This window comes from Rhincodon typus, chromosome 41 (genome assembly GCF_021869965.1).
Source record: "Rhincodon typus isolate 14 chromosome 41, sRhiTyp1.1, whole genome shotgun sequence".
Lineage (NCBI taxonomy): Eukaryota > Metazoa > Chordata > Chondrichthyes > Orectolobiformes > Rhincodontidae > Rhincodon > Rhincodon typus.
In genome coordinates this window covers 4,704,049-4,726,493 of record NC_063372.1, presented here as the reverse complement: position 1 = coordinate 4,726,493, position 22,445 = coordinate 4,704,049, and the positions used below count along the sequence as shown (strand labels likewise).

The 22,445-nt window shown below is 41.6% G+C and overlaps 1 protein-coding gene across 1 annotated transcript in view; it reads right to left on the bottom strand.

Moving 5' to 3' along the window:
* Positions 1-22,445, bottom strand: part of LOC109934285 (electroneutral sodium bicarbonate exchanger 1-like) — a 216,776-nt gene that overhangs the window by 99,902 nt on the left and 94,429 nt on the right. The window contains exons 3-5 of the mRNA XM_048618849.1: positions 21,341-21,392; positions 20,237-20,351; positions 14,276-14,433 (exon numbers count right to left, since the gene is read on the bottom strand). Of these exons, the coding sequence (XP_048474806.1) occupies positions 14,276-14,433; positions 20,237-20,351; positions 21,341-21,392 (325 nt within the window). The remainder of the gene's footprint in view (positions 1-14,275; positions 14,434-20,236; positions 20,352-21,340; positions 21,393-22,445) is intronic.

Here is a 22,445-nt window from a genome sequence, read left to right as displayed (position 1 = left end):
GGGGCCTGGGATGGGGGTGAGGGGGGAGGTGTAGGGGCAGATGTAGCACTTCCTGCGGTTGCAGGGAAAAGTGCCAGGGGTGGTGGGGCTGGAGTGGTGTGTGGAGCGGACAAGGGAGTCACAGAGAGAGTGGTCCCTCCGGAAAGCAGATAAGGGTGGGGAGGGAAAAATGTCTTTGGTGGTGGGGTCGGATTGCAGATGGCGGAAGTGTCGGAGGATGATGCGTTGGATCCGGAGGTTGGTGGGGTGGTACGTGAGGACGAGGGGGATTCTTTTTTGGTTTTTATTGCGTGGACGGGGTGTGAGGGATGAGGTGCGGGAGATGTGGGAGACACGGTTGAGGGCGTTCTCGACCACCGAGGGGGGGAAGTTACGGTCCTTGAAAAACGAGGACAACTGAGATGTACGGGAGTGGAATTGACAACTGAGATGTATGGAATAGAGTTCTTCTGGGTCTTGGCCAACATTTCTCCCTTGATCAGCATCTAAAACCATATTCACCTCACTTGCAAACCTTGCTGACATTTTCTCAGAAAAAAAGTGAATACACTTGAAAACAAATGAATTGCATGTTTATTTTACCATTCATTCAAAGGTTGAAGGCATTGTTGGCTAGGCCAGCATTTACTCTCCAGTCCTCATTGTCACCATCTGCATGGCAGGATTTGAACACAAGTCCCCAAGGCATTACCTAGGTATCAGGGGTAATAGTTTAGTGATAATACCGCTAAGCCATCACCTTCTCAAATGCTAGATAATGGTAACTGAGCAAAGCTAACACTTGTTTTGAATAGCTTTAGTTTAGATATACTAAAGCGTTAGATAATTACTGCTACGTATAGTCACTACTGCTAAGTTTAACATCAATTTAAACAAGAGGGCCACAAGTCATTATTTTAATTTTATGTAAATTATATTCTTGTCAGTATTGAGAAATGGATTTGTACCCTTTTCAGGCACTCAATGTTTCAGATCTGGGAGGGTAGACACTTCTTCACAAGTGAAGGTCAGCTTTTTCTGCACTCCTGGAAAAAATTCGCCCAGGACACTTTCATGGGCAGGAATCTGGCTTGGGAGCTACAAAAGAGAAAGGGAAGGGGAAAAGCATCCAATTATCCATCACTTCAAATGAAGTTTACCAATATCTGAAACTTGAGTTCATTCTCAAATCAGAAAATTAATGCTTTTATTTGTGCGTCCACATGATTCATTTGAAATGCATCATACAGATGTTCAAAAAGGCAACATGACAGCTAGTTAGAAACATCTTTGCCAATGTTAATTAAATCCTCCAAATGAAATTCAGTCATTTAGGTCTTTGGAAATATGACTGTAAAATGAGTGCATTCTTCGACTGCCATCTGAAATATTGAAAAAGTTTCCACTTAGCATAGCCATTAGGATTCTGGAGTTACAAATTCACTGATTTCTTGGTGTTTAATCTAGCCATAAATCAGGCTCAATTAAGCCACTTGCTCTTCTCACCATTCCCAGCCATTTCTCAGAATTGGTTTTGTAATTTTTATATGTCAATATTTCCATTCCTTTTATTAACCCACAGTCCATTAATGACTTGCAGCTACTTGCTGTTGACTCTCACACTTCCAAAATGGCAACAATTCACTGTCAATTCATAATCTACATTTCGTGAATCTGTAAACTTCACCACTGCCTTTAACCAATCTAAACAATGCAAAGAGTTTTATTTTACATTACTAGCAAGAGACCAAAGTGGTTGAGGGGTACACAGGTTAAACACAGTCTTTAAAGTATGAGGATTCAAAGTTTATTTGAATGATTTAAATCCTTGGAAGGGTGCGACAGGTCCCTGGGAAAGGGTAGAGACTCTCAAGGACACTTCTTTGGCATCAAAAAATTACTGAATTTTGTGATATTAATTATAAAGATTACATTTAAGGGTTTTGAGAATGTGGATGCAAAACAAACGTGAGCGTTCAAAGGACTTGAGTTTTTTTTTGGGATATGATTAGGCCTTTTGTTTCTGAAAGGAAGATCTTTCTTCAGTCGTTGTGCCATGAAATGTTTTCCATCAACTACTTTTTAACAAATATCAAATACTAATGAAAAAGTGGACTCTACATTTAACCAGGTTGATCCCCTGACTTGATGATATTACAATGGAGGCTGCAGGTGTTAACTGTGTCTTTCTAGTTTCACTATGTCACTGGGCATGATATAGATTTAAAAACTTTATCCAGTTACCAATGATATTTTTGTCTAGAGTAGATTTAGAATAAATAACAAAATTAGAGATTTATTATAAAACCAGACTTAAATCAACAAACATGTAAATCAGGTTAACAGTTTGACCTATGGAACACTAAATAATTGTTCCCTCCTCCACACACACACATGCATAAGCATACCAATTAAAGAAAAAATAAAAAACATTCTCTGCAGGGAATAATTTTGAAAAAAAAATTTACACCCAGCAATAGTTTAATTCCACAGAGACCGGTATCCCATCACAAATTCACCCTTTATTTACACATGAAGACCTTGACTTTAGGACTGCCCCTTCAGAGCCAGCTCTCAGTGAAAAGAACCTCTGACGCTCCTGTTTATATCTATTAGCCAGGGCTCCCTGATTGGACCAGGTTAACAGCACCAATCAGGGAACTCATATTCTATGAGGTCCACCTGGCTAACCTCATTACAATCACTACATCCCTCCCCCTCTGAGTCCTGGGATGTAGGCCGGTCCTTTTCCTTGGAGAGCCTCCAGGGGTATTTTAGCAGTGAGTCAGGTTCCTCCAACTCAGCATCCGATACGGGCGGCATTTAACGCACAGGAGCTCACCTCTTGTGCCAGGAGTGCTTCAGTAGAATTTCACTCTCTCCTTCCAGTGGCAAAGGCATCGAGGCAGTTTGACCTATGAAACACTTCCAAATAATCATGCCCTCCTCGATACACATATAAACACCCCAACTAAAGAAAAAAAACTCTCTCTGCTGGGAATAATTTTGAAAAAACAAACAACTTTGGCCCAGCAATTGTTCAATTCCACAAAAGCTGGAATCCCATCACTAAGTCACCCTTTATTTACACATGAACAGCGTACACATGAACTACACTAACTTGAATTTGACCAGTGGTCAGGGACAGGAGGGTGTGGCCGTGAGTGAGGCAGGTAAAGGGATCCAGGAGGTAGAGTTGCAGGAGCCTCAGTCCTTGTCCTTGTTCAACAGGTTCAAGAGTCTTGCTCCCTGTGTGGATGGGAATGGGGACTGCAGAGAGGATGACCCGACTGACTGTAGCTCCGTGGTGCAGGGAGCCATTCAAATGGGGAGAGAGAGAAGAGAAATGTAATTGTAATTAGGGATGGTATAGTTAGGGGCATAGACACTGTTCTCTGTGACCAGAGTGTTGCCGACCTGGTGCTTGGGTTTGGGATATCTCATCTGGGCTGCAGAGGAACGTGGAGTGGCAGGGTAGAGATCCAATTGTCATGGTCTATGTAGGTACCAACAACGTAGATAAAACTAGGACAGAGGATCTGCTAAGGGATAATGAACAGCAAGGAGCTAAATTAAAAAGCAGAACCAAAAAGGTAATAATCTCTGGATTACTAACTGAGTCACAAGCTAATTGGCATAAGGTCAATAAGATTAAGTGGGTAAATGCATGGCTTAAAGCTTGGCATGGGAGAAAGGGGTTTGAATTCACAGGACATTGGCACCAGTATTTGGGGAAGAAGAGACCTGTTCCAATCGGACAGTCTTCATCTGAATCGTGCTGGGACCAGAGTCCTAGCGAATCGTATAACTAGGGCTGTAGACAGGGCTTTAAACTAAATTGGGCTTGGAGGGTTCAGTTGTAGGGGAAATTAGAAAACCCAAATGAAAGGAGGAGGTAAAGAGTGCAGGTTAGCAATGTAGCGGATGGTTACTAGACAATAAAGGTGAGGGACAGAAAGACGTGATTGTCTTTATGCACCAAGGATTTATGAACAAGTGGTGAAATTTATCAGTAGAACAAATTTAAAAGCTTTGTATCTAAATGCATGAAGCATCAAAACAAAATTAATGAGTTAATGGCGCAAATAAAAACAAAAGGGTACAATTTGGTAGCGATTACTGAGACATGGTTACAAGGAGACCAGGCCTGGGAATTGAATATCCAAGGGTACTCAGCATTTCAGAGGGATAGACTGAAAGGAAGAAGGAGGTGGTGTAGCTTTGCTGGTGAAGGAAGGGATCAGTGCTGTAATGAGAAATGACATAAGCACAGAAAATCAAGATGTGGAATCAGTCTGGGTAGAAATAAGAAATAGCAAAGGGAAGAAGTACTTGGTAGGAGTAATCTATAGGTCCTCAAACGGTAGTTCCGCAGTGGGACACTGTATAAACCAGGAAATATTAGAGGCTTGCAAGAAATGTATGGCAATAATTATGGGTGATTTTAACATGCACATAGATTGGAAGAATCAAATTGGCAAAGGTAGCCTGAAGGCAGAATTCATTGAACGTATTAGAGATTGTTTCTTGGAGCAGTATGTTGTAGAACCAACCAGGGAGCAGGCTAATCTGGATTTAGTATTGTGTAATGAAGAGAGATTAATTGAATACATGATAGTTAAGGATCCTTTAGGGAGTAGTGACCATAGTATGATAGAATTTAAAATTGAGTTTGGGGGTGAGAAAGTGCAGAATTAAAGGAAATTACATAGGCACAAGGACAGATTTTGTCCGAGTAGATTGGGCAGGAAGGCTAAAAGCTAAGACAGCAGTTGAGCAGTGGCAGTTGTTGAAGGAGCCACTCAATTCCTCACAACTAAAATAAATATAGTGAGGGAGAAAGGTGGTAAGGGGGGTAAAAAACATCCATGGCTAAACAAGGAGGTCAAGGACAGTGTAGTCAAAACCAAGGTATACCATATTTCAAAGGCCAGTGGCATGCAGGAGGATTGGGAAACTTTCAAACATAAACAAAGGGATATTAAAAATTAATAAAAAGAGCTAAGGTAAGTTACGAAAGAAAACTAGCTCAAAATATCAAAAAGGATAGCAAAAGCTTCTATTGGTATATAAAAGGGAAAAGAGTTGCTAAGGTGAATGTTGGTCCCTCAGAAGATGAAACTGGAGAGTTAATAATGCAGAACAATGAAATGGCAGAGATGCTACATCAATACTTTGCCTCAGTTTTCACAATGGAGGACGCTAGTACCTATTGGAAGGGGCAAGTCAGAGGCAATAGAAAGGGTAGAACTTAGAACAATCAACATCGATGGGGAAAAAGTACTCAGCAAACTATTAGGATTGAGGGCAGACAAGTCCACAGGGCCTGATGGCGTACATCCTAGGGTACTAAAGGAAGTGGTGCCAGAGATAGTAGATCCATTGGTTACAATATTCCAAAATTCCCTGGTCATGGGAAAGGTTCCTGTGGATTGGAAAACTGCTCATTTAATGCCCTTATTCAAAAAGGGAGGGAGGCAAAATGTGGAAATTACAGACCAAATAGTTTGCCAATAACAGATGTTAAAATGTTAGAATCAACTGTCAAGCATTTGGAAAGTCAAAACGCTATCCATCAGAGTCAGCATGGTTTTATGAAGGGCAAATTATGTTTGACTAATTTTCTAGAGTTCTTCAAAGATGTAACAAGCAAAGTGGATAATGGGGATCCTGTAGATATAATATATTTGGACTTCCGGAAGGAGTTTGATAAGGTGCCGCATAAAAGGTTAATTCACAAGGTTGGATCATATGGGATTAGGGGTAATTTATTAGCTTGAATAGGTGACTGGCTGATGGACAGAAGACAGAGAGTCGGGATAAATGGGGTTTATTCTGGATGGCAAGAAGTAACTAGTGGAGGTGCCACAGGGTTCGGTCCTGGGACTCAGCTATTTATAATCTACATCAATGACTTGGATACAGGGATAGAAGGCTCTATAGCCAAATTAGTGGACAACATAAAAATAGGCGGTACGGTATATTGCAATGAGGAAATAAGAATCTTACAAATAGATATATATAGGTTAGGAGAGTGGGCCAAAATGTAGCAGATGGAGTTTAACGTGAATAAGTGTCTGGTCATGCATTTTGATCAGAAAAATGGGAAGGCGACCTATTATCTAAATGGGGAGAGACTTCAGGGTGTGCCGGTGCAGAGGGATCTGAGTGTCCTCGTTCATGAGTCACAGAAAACTAGCATGCAGGTACTGCAGGTAATAAAGAAAGTGAATGGAATGTTGGCCTTTATAGCTAAAGGAAGAGAATAGAAAAGGTGAGGAAGTATTGTTGCAACTATATACGGCATTGGCGAGACCATACCTGGAGTATGTGCACAGTTCTGGTCCCCTTATTTGAGGAAAGATGTAGTGGTATTGGAAGCAGTTCAGAGGACGTTCACTAGATTAATCCCAGAGATGAGGGGTTTCTCATATGAAGAGAGATAAAACAGTTTAGGCCTATACTGTCTGGAATTTAGAAGAATGAGGAGAGATCATACTGAGGTAGTCAAGATGATAAAAGGTATAGATAAATAGACGTGGAGCAGATACTACCTCTTGTGGGGCATTCTGGGATGAGGGGTCATAGTCTTAGGATAAGGGGTAGCAAATTTAAAACAGTTGAGGAGAAACTACTTCTCCTAAAGGGTTGTGAATCTGTGAAACTTGCTACCTCAAAGTGAGGTGGATGTTGGGACAGTGAGTAAATTTAAGGAGGAGTTAGACAGATTTTTAATTGGTAATGGGTTGAAGGGTTCTAGGAGAAGGCAGGAAATTGGGGGTGAGGAGCATATCAGCCATGATCGAATGGTGGAGCAGACTTTGATGGGCTGAATGGCCTAATTCTGCTCCTATATCTTGTTACTTATGAACTTATGTCCATTTCTGATTCTGAGGACTTGACAACGCTTCACCGAAAGGGTGAACCCGCAGGATCCGGCAGCCTTTCCGATTTTCTGAAGGGCAAGGCACATTTTACTCCTGCACTGTTTGAGAATGAGGCTTTCATGTAGTCCACATGCTTATTCAGGACTGTCGCACCTAGCCAAATTTTATATGTCACTGGTCCTGACCTCATGTTGACCTTGCCTCTTACCCAAGTGGGGCCATTTCTGTGATTTTTACAGTAAACATTGTCTCTTGTATTAAACCATCTCTCTCGCTTAATGGAGTCTTGGGTCCAGCATTGGAGTTCCTGATGTGGTTTAACCCTTGGCCCCAGGTCCGGGAAGATCAGACTTAGCCTGGTGCAGAGTCTTCTACCCATTAACAACTCTGCCAGTGCTATCCCTGTAATTGCATGTGGGGTGGTCCTATTATCAGACAAGAACCATGATAGCTTGGTATCTAGTGAGGCTGCAGGCTGTTTCTTCAATCCAGCCTTCAAAGGCTAGACTGCTTCTTCTGCCAGACCATTGGATGTTGAGTGGTACAGAGCTGTGCTTATATGTCAAATCCTATTCTACTTTTGGAAATAACCAAATTCCCTGCTGGTAAATGATGGCCTGTTATTTGTGACCAACACTTACTGGACTTTGTGCGTTGCAATAAATGCATGCAGTTTTTCTATCATTGTCCCAGTATTTGACAAATGGATCCTATGCACATCCAACCACTTTAAGTGGGCATCTACAATGACTAAGAACATTGAACCTGATGAAAGGACCTGCATAGTCAACATGCCATCAAATCTAAGAGTTACCCGGCCATTCCCACAAATGTGGGGCAGCTGCTAGCAGTAAATGTTTTTCCTTGTTGGCACTGGGCACTGCCTTACCAGCACAGCTATGTCAGCATCCAATCCTACCCACCAGACATAACTTCTCGCCAAAATCTTCATTTTGGAAACCCCTGGATGACCTTTGGAGTTCAGCCAGTACGTAATTTTTAAAATTCATTTTGTGGGATGTAGGCATTGCTGGCTGGGCCAGCATTTATTGCCCATCCCTAGTTGCCCTTGAGAAAGTGGTGCAGAACTGCCTTCTTGACTCATTGCAGTCCATGTGCTATGGGTTGACCCACAATGCTATTATGGAGGGAAATCCAGGAGTTTGACCCAGGACAGTGAAGGAACAGTGATATATTTCCAAGTCAGAATGGTGAGTGGCTTGGAGGGGAACTTGAAGGTGGTGATGTTCCCATGTATCTGCTGCTCTTGTCCTTCTAGATGGAAGTGGTGACCTTTGGAATTTGACAGCAACCTCTGCTCAGGGCAATCACTCTTGCTCCCCACAATAATATACCATTTTGTACTGTGAACTGGTCTCTCCGTGTCCAAAAAGGTTTTAATTCTAGTTGTGAAGACCCTTTGGTTTCCTGACCAACACCAGTTGTTTCAGTTTGGAAAGGACTGAATCTTTCTGTGGCCAAAGTCTGATAATGTAGGCTGGGAGTGTGGCCAGAAAATTTAATATTGTTACAGGCTCTTCCATTGGGGGTATCACTGGTGGTGTATCTGCCAGCAGGAGGTGGTGCAATGCATCCAGATTTGCGACTCGGCCTCCTGGACAGTGCACTAACTTCTAATTATAAGCAATTAGTATTATAGCCCACTGCTGAATTTGGCCCGAAGCAATGGACAGCACTGCCTTGTCTCTTTGAACAGACTAAGTAGGGGTTTGCGCTCCATGATGATCATAAATTTATGTTCATAAACATATTGGTGGAACTTCCTGACTCCAAATATGTCCACCAAACTTTCTTTTTCTATCTGACCATATTTACGCTCTACTTTAGCCAAAGTCCATGATACATATGCTATTGGGCATTCCTCTCCATTGGGCCACCTATGAGCTAATACTACCCCAATGACATACAGGGAGGCATTTCATGTCAATACCAGATCTTTCTTGGGATCATATTGTGCCAGCAACTTAGAGGATGATAGCTATTTCTTTACTTCATTGTAATCTAGGGCTTGTCTATGCAACCATTTCCAAGGCAGACTCTTTTTTAAGAGTTGATGCAAAGGTGCCAGGATGGATCAATAGATATGAAGCTGGAAAAGCACAGCAGGTCAGACAGTATCTGAGGAGAAGGAAAGGATGGATGTCAGGTTATGTATGAACTTTCCAAAATAATTTACCAGCCCAAGAAATGATCTAAGCTCCTGGACAGACGTGAGAGCCAGGCGCCTTTGATTGTGTCCACTTTATTTTCCAACAGGTGTAACCAGGTTTGTCAAATCTGTAGTCCAAGTAGGTCACTTGGGGTGCTTGGAACACACATTTTTTTCCCTTCCTAGGCGTATGCCTGCCTTGGAAAAATGCCTTAGGCACATATCCAAGTTCTCTAAATGTTCTTTATTAGTTTTCTGTTATCAAGGTATCATCTTGATTGGTTCTGATTTTAATGTTGCTAAGCAACTTAACTATTCCAAATTATGTATGTGGACTTTCCAGGGTATGAACTCTCCTGGATACTGGCCTTTGAGTGTTCTTATTCTACTTAGGTCTAGTAGGTCTCTTTTGCTTTCTCAAGTTCACATACCGGCAGCAATTACAACGGTTTGATGGCCTAGAAAATTTTAACTGTTTAGCCAAGGCTTGGCATTGTTTTGAGGCATTGCTGTGGGCTGACCTATGGTCCCTCTAATCAGGATATGTCCTGAGTGAGGCTATGCAATTGCCTGCATTCAAATGGTGTTCCCCGAGCTCTGTCAGCCTGGTAAGGGTATCCATTTCCATCGGAACACCCTGTAACACATGCTCCATTTGCCGCATTTTCCAATGATAAAACCAGGTGAAGTGCCTGTCTGAGGTCCAGTTGGGCTTCAGCTAACAGGTGTTTCTGCATGGCTGTATCACTAATCTTGCATACCAGATGGTCTTTCAGCATCTCAATAAGGATTAAACCAAATTCATAGGCTTCTGTCAGTCATCTTAACCTAGTGAAAAAAACACCAGTATGGACTCATCTAGATCTTGAATTGCTAAGTAAAAGCAATGGTGTCTCAGATTTAGAGGAAGTTTGGGGTCATAATATTCCTTAATTATGTCTGTCAATTCTTGAAAGGTATTAGTATCTGGTGTCTCAGGGTAAGTTAGGCTCCTAATGACAAAAACTAAGCTGCAGCTCCACAGGCTGCCAGAATTACTCGTTTTTCATCTGCCACAATGTTAATTGCCTGGGAAAAAAAACACACACACTGGCAGGTGCTTGATAGCACGTGAACAAGTCAGGCTTCCCAAACAAAGGTATGATGTGAGAAATGCTTACCCCAACTCAAAGATGACTGTTGCGAGCAAGTTTCTTCAGGATCATGCTTTACTCTTGTTGCCACTGAAATAAGTCCACAGAGGCCCCTATCCTGTCACCAAGTCACCCTTTCTTTACACATAAAGGCACCAGAGTGTCAGTATCTCTGACTCTTACCCTTTTTATCTGTCAGCCAGTGCTCCCTGATTAGATCAGATTAACAGCCCCTTTCAAGGAACTCATTTTCTCAAAGGTCCACCTGGCTGACCTTGTTACAATAACTACTGGTAATTCTTGAAGGAGAAAAAGATAAAAGGTCTGAACTGTTCAAGATGGCTTTCAGCCAGCATCCTGGAACATGTAGGTAGGTGTAACAAAACAGAGGCAGTTGTCACTGGGATCTTTGTAGACATGTTTCATTCAAGAAATATTCAGAAGCTTTTCAAGAGAACAATTAGATTAGTCTTTTAGTGATTACATTTGATCTGTAACAGGATTGTCTCTGAAAAGCAGAGGATGAAGTGGGCAGCTGCTCTCAGCAGACTATCTCAACTACAGGCATGTGATTTACATTAAATATGTCCAAGTGATTAGCTTAAGCCATATGACTTCCAAGAAAGGTCTCTTTAAAACAAAAGTTCCAATGAGTCCTCTTAGTGACACCTTCAAAAAAAAAGTACAGGTATCTCCTCAGTCTTTTCAAACAAACCACAGTCTACAATATTTTAAATATGAACCCTCAAACAAAGTATTAATAATAGATCATGTTCATAATGATGGTAATAGTAGAATGAAGGATACATTAGGTCATGAGGTTACAGGCTGTGCTTGAACACAATTCTGCTGATGGCCAATATCACCCCATGGATGACAAGTTTCTTACATTCTTCATTTAAGCAGGGTTGATTCCCTAACTTGATGACAATGGTAGAGTGAAAGATATGCTGAGTCACAAAACTACAGATTATGATTGAACACAATTCTGCACATACCCAATAGTGTCTTAATTATTTGCCATACAAATACAGCGGCTACAAGAGCAGGTCAGAGTTTAGGAATAATCCAAAGGCTTCTACCTGTACCATTCACATCCACAAGCAGTTCATCTTCCACTACTTGAACAAAGCAGCAGTGTGAACATAATTCACAATAAGTTTCAGTAAATCACTTTTTCTTCCCCCCAAGCACAACAATTCCTTCCACAATCCTCTGCTGTAAAACAGTCCCTTTTCCATTTCAGTTCTCAATCAAAAAAACAGAAATCAAGAATACATTGTCTGTAACTCAGCCATTACACCTCAAACAATTCAGTGTGCAAGATGCTTTGAGATATAACACAAAAATGAAGATATTTACAAAATAAAACTGTTCAAACTACACAACCGACAGCATCGATTACAATCACATCCATTATATCTCCCCATGTAGCACTTGCTGAACTGCTGCAGCTTTAATTGAGAGACTTCACGTTAATTTGCAAAGAATGCATTACCTCATTTTTCCTTTTCTTTTTTAAGTTAGCATCCCATTGTTGAAAAATTTTAAACTGTTTTCCCTTCTCTGCTACCCATCCCTCCCCTTTCAGACCTTTTCCACCCATTGCAGACCCTCCTTAACCCTACTCATGCTCTTCTCTCCACTCCTCACCATCACCCAACTGTGAGGTCTTGCCTCCCACTCCCCCACCCATCCCCACTGACAGCTGTCACTCACCCCACTCATCCAATTACAGACTGGTTCTGTCCTGTGTTTCCTAGGTTTACTGATAAACCTGTCAGAAGGAAACGTATACCTGTAATTGGAGAAGCAGCTTGAAGTAACTCCACAGAAGCTGGTATCCTGTCATCCCTTATTTACACATGGAGAGTCCTTGACACTGAGCCAGCTCTCAGAGTGAGCAGAACCTCTGACACTCCAATTTATATCTGTCAGCCAGGGCTCCCTGATTAGACCAGATTAACAGGCCCATGAGATCAGAGATCCACTTAGCTGACCTCGTTACAATCACTCCACAGCTCCTTACCAATGCCATCCATTCTATTCATAGGGACTACTTTTCTCTGATTTGATCCCCCTGTGAGTGAATGTTTTTGAGTAATCTGGAGATTTCGGTAGTGGATTCCACCCATGAATTTTGGGTGTTAACTGGGACTACCATTCAATTTCAATTTCGCAATGGAATTTAAATTCCACCAGCTGCTGTGGTAGAACTTGAATCGATCTCCCCAGAGCATTAGCCTCTGCCTCTGGATTAAATTAGGAGGCTTCATTGGTTTTTGGGGGAAAAAAACATTCACAAGCTATAAATGTTATCCTTCTACTTTGTGAGAAATGTAACCAAATACACACCTGACATTGTCAAATTAAAGGGTCCTCACATATACATGAATACACACAAGTACGCAGGCTCACACAGGGACGCATACATTTGACTTCAGTCCATATTAAGGCTGATTCTCCAGTGCTGTATTGTCTTTCAGATAGAACAAAGAACAATACAGCACAGGAACAGCCCCTTTGGCCCTCTAAGCCTGCATTGTCACGTTTTGCCCTTCCATACTAAAACTGTCCTCACTTACAGGATCTGTATCCCTCTATTCCCTTCCTGTTCATGTATTCATCCAGGTGCTTCTTGAATGCTACTATTGTGTCTACTTCTACCATCTCCTCTGGCAGTGCGTTCCAGGCACTCACTACCCTTTTTATGAAAAACCTGCCTCGCACATCTCTTTTAAACATCCCCCCCCCTCCCACCTTTGAACCTTTGTCCCCGTAATTGACCCCTCCACCCTTTGGAAAAGCCTCACACTTTCCACTCTGCCCATGCCATTCACAATCTTATAAACTTCTATTGGGTCGCCCCTCAACCTCCTGTGTTCCAGTGAAAATAAACCCAGTCTATCCAAACTTTCTTCATAGCTAAAATACCCCATACCAGGAAACATCCTGGTGAACCTTTTCTGTACTGTCTCCAAAGCATCCACACCCTTCTGGTAGTGTGGTGACCAGAACTGTACACAATATTCCAAGTGTGACCTAACTAAAGTTCTACAAAGCTGCAGCATAACTTGTCCATCCTTATACTCAATGCCCCTTCCAATAAAGGCAAGCATGCCATAGGCCTTTTTTACTACCTTATCTACTTGTGCTGCCACCTTCAGTGATCTGTGGATCTGCACACCCAGGTCCCTCTGCATATCAATATTCCTAACGGTTCTGCCATTCACTGTATAATTTCCACCTGTACTTGATCTTCCAAAATGCATCACCGCACACATGTCTGGATTAAACTCCATCTGCCATTTTTCTGCCCATGCCTCCAACCGATCTATATTCTGCTGTATCCTCTGGCAATCCTCCTCACTATCTGCAACTCCACCAATCTTTGTATCATCCGCAAACTTACTAATTAGACCAGCTATGTTTTCCTCCAAATCATTTATGTAGATTATGAACAGCAGAGGTCCCAGCACTGATCCCTGTGGAGCACCACTAGTCACAGCCCTTCATTCCAAAAAGCATCCTTCCACCTCTACTCTCTGTCTCCTATGACTAAGCCAGTTCTGCATCCATCTTGCCAGCTCACCCTTGATACCATGTGACTTCATCTTTTGTGCTAGTCTGCCATGAGGGACCTTGTCAAAGGCTTTACTGAAGTCCATGCAGACAACATCAACCACTTTTCGCTCATCGATCATCTTTGTTACCTCCTCAAAAAAACTCAATCGAATTAGTGAGGCACGACCTCCCCGACACAAAACCATGCTGTCTATTGCTAATAAGTCCATTTGCTTCTAAATGCGCATAGATACTGCTTGTTCCAGTGGTTCAGAAGAATGTTAAAAGAACCCTAGCACCATTTCAGTTGGTTGTTTTTGGATAATATTCTTAACTTAACCAATACCACTTACAATTGGGTTAACCAGTAATTCAGTATATGGCTGTTTGGGGTGAGGGGGATACTGCTCCATAACAGTCACTAGATTTGTAAAATCATTAACTATGCAAATATTTAAGATATAAAAGGTTAAATACTCTAACAGAAGTCATTCACGACAACATTCCACGAAAAGGAACAGAAAAGTGAATCAAAAACTAGCCTGGTAGGAATTGGAACCTCAGTAAGTCCTGTGAGAAGAATAGCTGGAGAAAGACGCACAAAAGCTACAATTGGTCTTTTTAGGAAGTCTAACTCGCCAACCAAGACATTAGAGGCTTCAGCTCCGGTAGGTATCTTCTTCATGAAGTGGAGGTCAACCTGCCAAAAAAAATGTGGTTATTCAGAAATGTTTCTCAGCAAGAGCTGGAAACTAAACCATCTGGATTTGAAACTGAATTCCAGAAGTAAAAGGATAGAGACCCAACCTGAACTAAACCCCTTTGCAAGAATGGTCAGCTCTAATGGCTCAGGGCCCAAATGCTGCATTCATTATTTAACAAGTAGTGATTCATTGAAGCAAGATACAATTGGCCTCCTCAAAACAAAATAAATCTGTCAAGGCTCCAAATATCCAATGACAAGTGTTGGAAACTGCACAGAGGAGTCGGAACTCTAACTAACTAATACTTCCATTTGTAAAGGATATTTATAGAAGACTGCTTATTAAACACGTAAATCCAAGGTCAATCTACTCTGTGATCAGTTTCAGATAGGCTTTCTTATTTTGTCAAATTCATAATATAAAGTAAGGTCCTTTCGTCTTACAAGTCAGATTCATTAGAATTCCTCAATTTGCTAACGTGTCACCTCTTCAACATATTTCAAAATTCTTGCCGATGGAAACAAAAACAATCACTATTTCACTCCTCTGACACAGGTATGGATCACTTGGAGTTACAGAAATTATTCTTTCTCTGGATACAAGATAACTAATATTTCCATTTGTAAAGGATATTTATAGGAAACAAACATGGAAGGTTCATTAGAATTGCCAACATCTAAGAATGTATATTGCAATTATTTCATTGAATATTTTTCTGAAAAAAATCATAAATGCAGTTTCAGCATATTCCAGATTCAGTTTGAGACATATTTATCATGCTTCAGACTAAGCACCAATTACAGTCTTTGGAATTTCCTTGATTTGAGATAATCTGCTCTCTCTCCATTGACAGAGCCAAGCAATTGGCAAACTACAGAATTCCCAAATTGGTCTTGCTTTTTTTTGAATGCATTTTCTACTTGACCTGTTCAGGGATGTTATTACAGATCCCTGGAGCAGGTGGGACTTGAACCTGGGTTACCTGGCTCAGAGACAGAGACACTACTACTGTACCACAAGAACTCCAGAATATGCTTTGTTAGATTACTTTCCCAGAGAAGTACCTGAACAATAATAATGCCATTTAGCTGCTAACCTGGAAATTGTGCTCCAGAGCTGAAATTTAGTGAGAAGATACATCAGTTTGGACTTTCTTGTATTAAAAAGAAGGATTGAGAGAGAGGTTGGACTTCCAACCTGCTTAGCAAAGAAAAAATGTGATTAAATGGGTCATAAGGACAATATGGTATAGATTTATAATTTTCCACCAAATGTAACCCTGATCCCAGCCAAAAAAGTGGAGAAGGATACAAATTCGAATTGAGGTATTTTCTTTCGCAATGCAAAAAGGAACACTGGACAATAAAGCACATCCTTACCCATCAGTTTGAGCCAATTAAAGAGGTGGACATTGGCCTGAGAAAAGGTAATCTTTGTCATGGTCTCACACAGAATTATGTGAAAACGTTTTTCTTTGTGCAAAAATCAGGTTAATGCTAGTTAGTACTGTTCTTTTACCAGAAAGAAAGTGTCTTGTGTATTGACTTTGAGGAGCCCCTAATCTAGATCTTAGTGCTTTCAGATTTACAGCGTGAAATGCCTAGAAATTACCTTTATTTGGTATAAATTAGGTGTGTCACTCAAAACTCCTACAGAATACTGCTGAGAAGAAATTGAAATGCCATAAGAGTGTTATGGGGGCTTTTCTTTCTGGCATCAGAGACACAGTAAGGTGTAAGGAGTTGTACTTGTCATCAAGCTTGCATTATACTCAACACAGAATGTCATGTGCCAGACTCTAAAGACACCAGCCAAGTTTCCAAACTTACGGAACTTTAATGCTGATATTTCACATTTAAGTTACTAATTTCTTAATGTTTAAAACATTAGATTAGAAAACAGTACTTCATAACCAGAAATAAAACAAAGACTGCAGATGCTGGAAATCTGAAACAAAAGTGAAGTTGCTGGAGAAACTCAGTAGGCCTGGCAGCATCTGTGAAGAGAAAAGCAGAGTTAACAGTTCTGAAGAAGGGTCTCTGGACCCAAAACGTTAACTCTGATTTCCCTCCACAGATGCTGCCAGACCTACTGCGTTTCTCCAGCAATTTCAGTTTTTACTTCATAAACAGACTCCAGTATCCACACACAATGAGGCAGGTTGAGTTTCATTTACTGCGTAGTGAACTTATTAACCCATTCCTGTGAAAAGATTCTCTTTGATGCAGTCATTCACCTGCTTGTTTTAGCTAGGTCATCACATTAAAATACCAACCAAAAGCAGTTTAGATGCATTGGTAACCACTGTTGCCAGAAAATCTGGACTCGAAAAATGAACTCTGTTTCTCTCTTCACAGACACTGTCAGACCCTCAGAATCACTTTATTTGTGTTACAATATTCCAGTTATAGTCTCACTAAGACCTTTTACAATTGCAGAAAGTCCAAATTTTTTGTAATAAAGGCTAATATTTCACTGTTTGCCTAACTGCTTGATGTACCTACATATTAACTTTGTGTGAATCATATACAACAACAACCAGATCCCTCTAAATACCAATATTTCTCAGGCTTTTATCTTTTACAAAATATTCTGTTCTTCTATTTTTCTTAACAATGTTAATAACTTCACATTTCTCCACATTATTTTCCATCGGCTGCACTCTTGCCCACTTACTTAACCTATCTAATCTCTTGCGGTTTCCTTGCAGCCTCCTCACAGCTTACTTTCCCTCTATCTTCATATCAGCAGGAAGCTTTGACATATCACAAGCAGCCTCTCATCTAAGTTATTGATACTAATTGTAATTACCTTAAACCTCAGCACTGATCATTGCAACACTGCATTAATTATAGCTGTAATTGTGAAAATGACTTTTCTGTTAATGAATCCCTCCATGAGTCCTAATTTTGTGTAATAACTTCTTGTGTAGCATTTTATTCAATGCCTTTTGAAAATTAAAATCACTATGTTCACTGTTTCCTTCTCATCTACTCTATTTATTACAGCTTCAATCGAGTTTAAATAGGTTCATTATTTCCTTTTCATAAATATCAAGTGTCAGTAGGGGAACACTTAGGAGACAATGATAATTGATCTCAATGTTTATGACGATGATAGAAAAGGGCAATGAGCAATCCAGAGCAAGAGCTGGGGACAGCGACTTCAATGGGGCAAGAACAGAGCTGGGCTGGATAGACTGAAACAAAAGGTTGATAGCAAAATTGTAGCTGAATAATGGGCTACCTTCAAAGAGGGGATGTTTCAAGAGTGGTTAAGGTATTTTCCCTCAAAAGAGAGGGCAAACAACTCTGGAGCTCCCTGGATGACAAATGAGGTACAAATTAAAGAAATAAATGTGTGCTTAATGACAAGTTTCAGGCAGAAAATAAAATTGAGAACCAAGCTGAATATAGAAATCCCAGAAGGGAGGTGATAAAACATATTAAAGGGTGAAGAGGGATTATGAGAAAAGACTGGTGGCCAAAATAAAAGGCAGTCCCAAAGTTTGCTATATGCACATAAACAGTAAACGGGTGGTAAAATGATTGATAAGAGACAAACAAAGGGAATTTACACATGGAGGCATAGGACATTGCAAATGTTTTAAATGAATACTTTGCACCTGTCTTTACCAAGGAGTGGATACTAGGCTATGGTAGCTAAACAAAGGGCTCAAAATTGTTAAGGAGGAATGTTGTATAGACCGTCAGTACATACAGTTGACGAGGTAGCAGGACCAGATGAGATGAATCCAAGAATATTGGAAGTAGTGAGAGTGTAAATTTCAAGGGCACTGATAATAATCTCTCAATCTTCTGAGGAAGGGTCACCGGACCCGAAATGTTAACTTTTTTCTCCTTCACAGATGCTGCCAGACCTGCTGAACTTTTCCAGCATCTTTGTTTTTGTTCCTGATTTACAGCATCTGCAGTTCTTTTGGTTTTTAATCTTTCAATCTTCCCTGAGTGATGCCAGAAGACTGGAGAATTGCAGACATTATGCCCTTGTTCAAAAACAGAGTGTAAGGATATGTCTAGCAACTCCAGGTCAGTTTAAAACCAGTGTCAGGGAAGTTTCTAGAAGCAAATATTTGGGATAGGATTAATAGTCATATGGAAAAATGTGGATTGATTAGGAAGAGCCAGCATAGATAAAGGGGAAATCGTGTTAACTAATTTGCTGGAATTTTTTGAAGAGGTAACAGAAAGGGTCAATTAGGGAAATGGTGTTGATGTGGTATACATTGATTCCAGAAGGTATTTGATGCAGTGCAACACAACAGACATGTGTTGAAAGTTGTAGGTCACGGGATAAAAAGGACAATAGAAATGTGGATACAAAATTGGCTGACTAGTGAAAAACAGAGTAGTAGTCAATGGATATATTTTGTGCTGGAGAAAGCTTTTGAGTGGAATTCCCCACGGGTTAGTATTGGTACCCTTGCTTTCCCTGATATATAGTCGTGATCAGAGTCGTGGTGTGCAGGAGGCAATTAAGTTTGTGGATGGTATGAAACTTATAAGAATTGTAAACTGAGGGGAGCAAGGTGCAGAGCTTCAAAAAGGACATTGGCAAGTTGGTGGAGTGGGCAGATAGGTAGCAGATGAAGTTTAATGCAGAGAAGTGTAAAGTGATGCACTTTGGTACAGAGAACATTGACAGACAATATAAAATGAGCGGTACTATTCTTAAGGTGGTGCAGAAGCAGAAGAATCTAGGTGTGCACGTGCATAGATGATTGAAGATGGCAGGACAGGCAGAGAAAGCATATAGCAGTAAATAAAATAAGTTATTTATTCATAGAGTATAAGAGCAAAGAGGTTATGCTGAAACTATACAAGCACCAATTAGACTTCACTTGGAGTTTTGTGTGCAGTTCTAACTATCACACTTTAGGAAGAATGTGAACACATTGGAGAATGTGCAGGAGCGGTTTACAAGGTTCTAGGAATGAGGAACTTCAGTTATGATGATGGATTCGAGAGATTGGGATTGTTCTCCTTGGAAAGAAAAAGGATAACATAAGGTCTGATAGAAGTTTTAAAAATCACAAAGGCTGAATAGAGTAGACAGTGAGAAACTGTTTCCGTTTAAAACAACTGGGTACGAGAAGGCACAGATTTAGAGTGATTTACAAAAATAGCAAATGTGACATGGGAGAAAACACTTGTGCAGATGAGTGGTTCAGGTCTGGAAAGCACTGCCTGTAGTATGGTGGAGGCAGGTTCATCTGAGGCATTCAAGAGGGCAATAAATTATTATTTGAATAGAATCAATGTGAAAAGGTATTGGAAAAGGCAGGAGAATGGCATGAAGTCATAATACTCATTTGGAGTGCTGCTGCAGATGTGATATGCCAAATGGTCTCCATCTGCACCATATCGCTTCTGTGATTCTGTGAAATGAGAGTCAACTCTGCCAATAAAATTATAATTTAAAGTGCTTAAATGTTACATTCTAGCAGTGTCCCTAATTCTGATGACATTCCAGCTGGTCTACAGTTTCCAGCTTACTTTCTTCTTTCTTGAATAGCTAAGTTATGTTTGCTGCCTTCCAATTCCAAGGCTTTTTCAAAATTCTAGGAAATTCAACACTTTTCCCAACAGCCCAGCTAATACTACAAAGTTGCAAAGGACCCCATACTCAACTGCTCTGTGGTATACTACTGGACCTCCTTAGGAAAAAAAAATCATAACTTTAGAGTTAGAACTTTGTGTGGCTTGATCATAATGCACAAAAGGATATTTCTGAACTGCAGGCATCATATAACATGATAAACCAAAGTGATCATTTTACCTTGCCTGACTCAAAATTTACGTTGTCTTGGTTGACTCCATTTTTAGCTTCAAGATGAGTCGGAAGAGATTGTGGGGACAGCATTTGACCTGAGGAGGACAACAAAAATGAGCAACTTGGAGAGAAAAGAATATTTGGATGGCAAGAGAAATGGAATTGGAATGAATTTCTATTTTTCAAAAATCCCAACTCAAACTTATGGCAGAATCCTTTCCTTTTTTTGATAGAATGATTCTTGCCATGAGGTCAAGCAAGTTTCTTCACCATATCTTACCAAACTCATCGTGTTAATTGCCGTTTGAGCCCTCACAGGTATCAGACAGCCTGGAATTGATAAGCATCCCTGGTGTCGACATCACCTTTAAAAGGTCATTGTACATGAGACAAGCACTGTCAGTCCATAACTGTCCTGCATAGTTCCTGATATTCGCCCTGAATGTGGCAGACAAGGGAAAAAGTAGTGTCTTGTTTTGCGGGCATGGTCCTGGTGCTCCTGCTGGATGGGATGGTGCTGTCACAAGATGCCCACTTCCCCAGGACCACCAGTGATGCCATGACACCAGACGATGCCAGCTGATCTAAGGATGTCAGCCTAGTTAAAACAATCTCAGCATTTGAAGGAATGCCCATTATTGTGGAAAAGAAGTCAATGTGCTTCTCCACTCTGCCAGTATATGTGCTACCATTTTCTCTCCGATACCTCACACTCATTCTATCTCTGCTACTGTACCCACCTCACACCAAGCTCAACCATTCTCACTATTGCCTACAACATTTTCCACACATTTTCTCACCCACACCAAACTGTGACACCACCAACCCTGCGTGCACATTTGTTCAGGAAGCTCCCCGCTTGCACCAACAGTAACAGCTGTGCTACCCAATTTTATCCTCTGAAATGCCTGCCTCTCTCTCATTCCAGCAGCAAAACACCACACAATAGGACATAAAGAGTGAAAATTGGTGGTGTGCTGCCCGTCCTTTGGCTCCTCACCTCTTTTGAAGAGAGGATCCAACTCTGACTGTCCTGAGTAGGGCTGGACTGGTATAGGAGGTTGTGCTTGACTTACTGTGCTGGGATTCCCTGAGCAAATGTATTCCCACCTGAGTGGACCAAGGCCTGTTGTCAATTGTGCCAAGCTTCTTGGCTTTGTGTCTGCATTAAACAGCATGGCAAGACATCAATAATAGAAAGTAGAGAGATAGTAGGAACTGCAGATGCTGGAAAATCTGAGATAACAAGGTGGAGAGCTGGATGAACACAGCAGACCAAGCAGCATCAGAGGAGCAGGAAGGCTGACGTTTCGGGCTTAGACCCTTCTTCAGAAATGGGGGAGGGGAGGTGGGTTCTGAAATAAATAGGGAGAGAGGGGGAGGCGGATAGAAGATGGGTAGAGGAGAAGATGGGTGGAGAGGAGATAGACAGGTCAAAGGGGCGGGGATGGAGCCAGTAAAGGTGAGTGTAGGTGGGGAGGTAGGGAGGGGACAGGACAGTCCAGGGAAGACGGACAGGTCAAGGGGACGGGATGAGGTTAGTAGGTAGGAGATGGGGGTGGGGCTTGAGGTGGGAGGAGGGGATAGGTGGGAGGAAGGACAGGTTAGGGAGGCGGGGACAAGCTGGGCTGGTTTTGGGATGCGGTAGCGGGAGGGGAGATTTTGAAGCTTGTGAAGTCCACATTGATACCATTGGGCTGCAGGGTTCCCAAGCGGAATATGAGGTGCTGTTCCTGCAACTTTCGGGTGGCATCGTTGTGGCACTGCAGGAGGCCCAGGATGGACATGTCGTCTACACCTCCCCTCTCACCCCCATCCCAGGCCCCAAGAAGACTTTCCACATCAAGCAGATGTTCACCTGCACATCTGCTAATGTGGTATACTGTATCCGCTGTTCCCGTTGTGGCCTCCTCTACATCGGGGAAACCAAGTGGAGCTTCGGGGACCGCTTTGCAGAACACCTACACTCGGTTCGCACTAAACAACTGCACCTCCCAGTCGCAAACCATTTCAACTCCCCCTCCCATTCCTCAGACGACATGTCCATCCTGGGCCTCCTGCAGTGCCACAACGATGCCACCCGAAGGTTGCAGGAACAGCACCTCATATTCTGCTTGGGAACCCTGCAGCCCAATGGTATCAATGTGGACTTCACAAGCTTCAAAGTCTCCCCTCCCCCAACCGCATCCCAAAACCAGCCCAGCTTGTCCCCGCC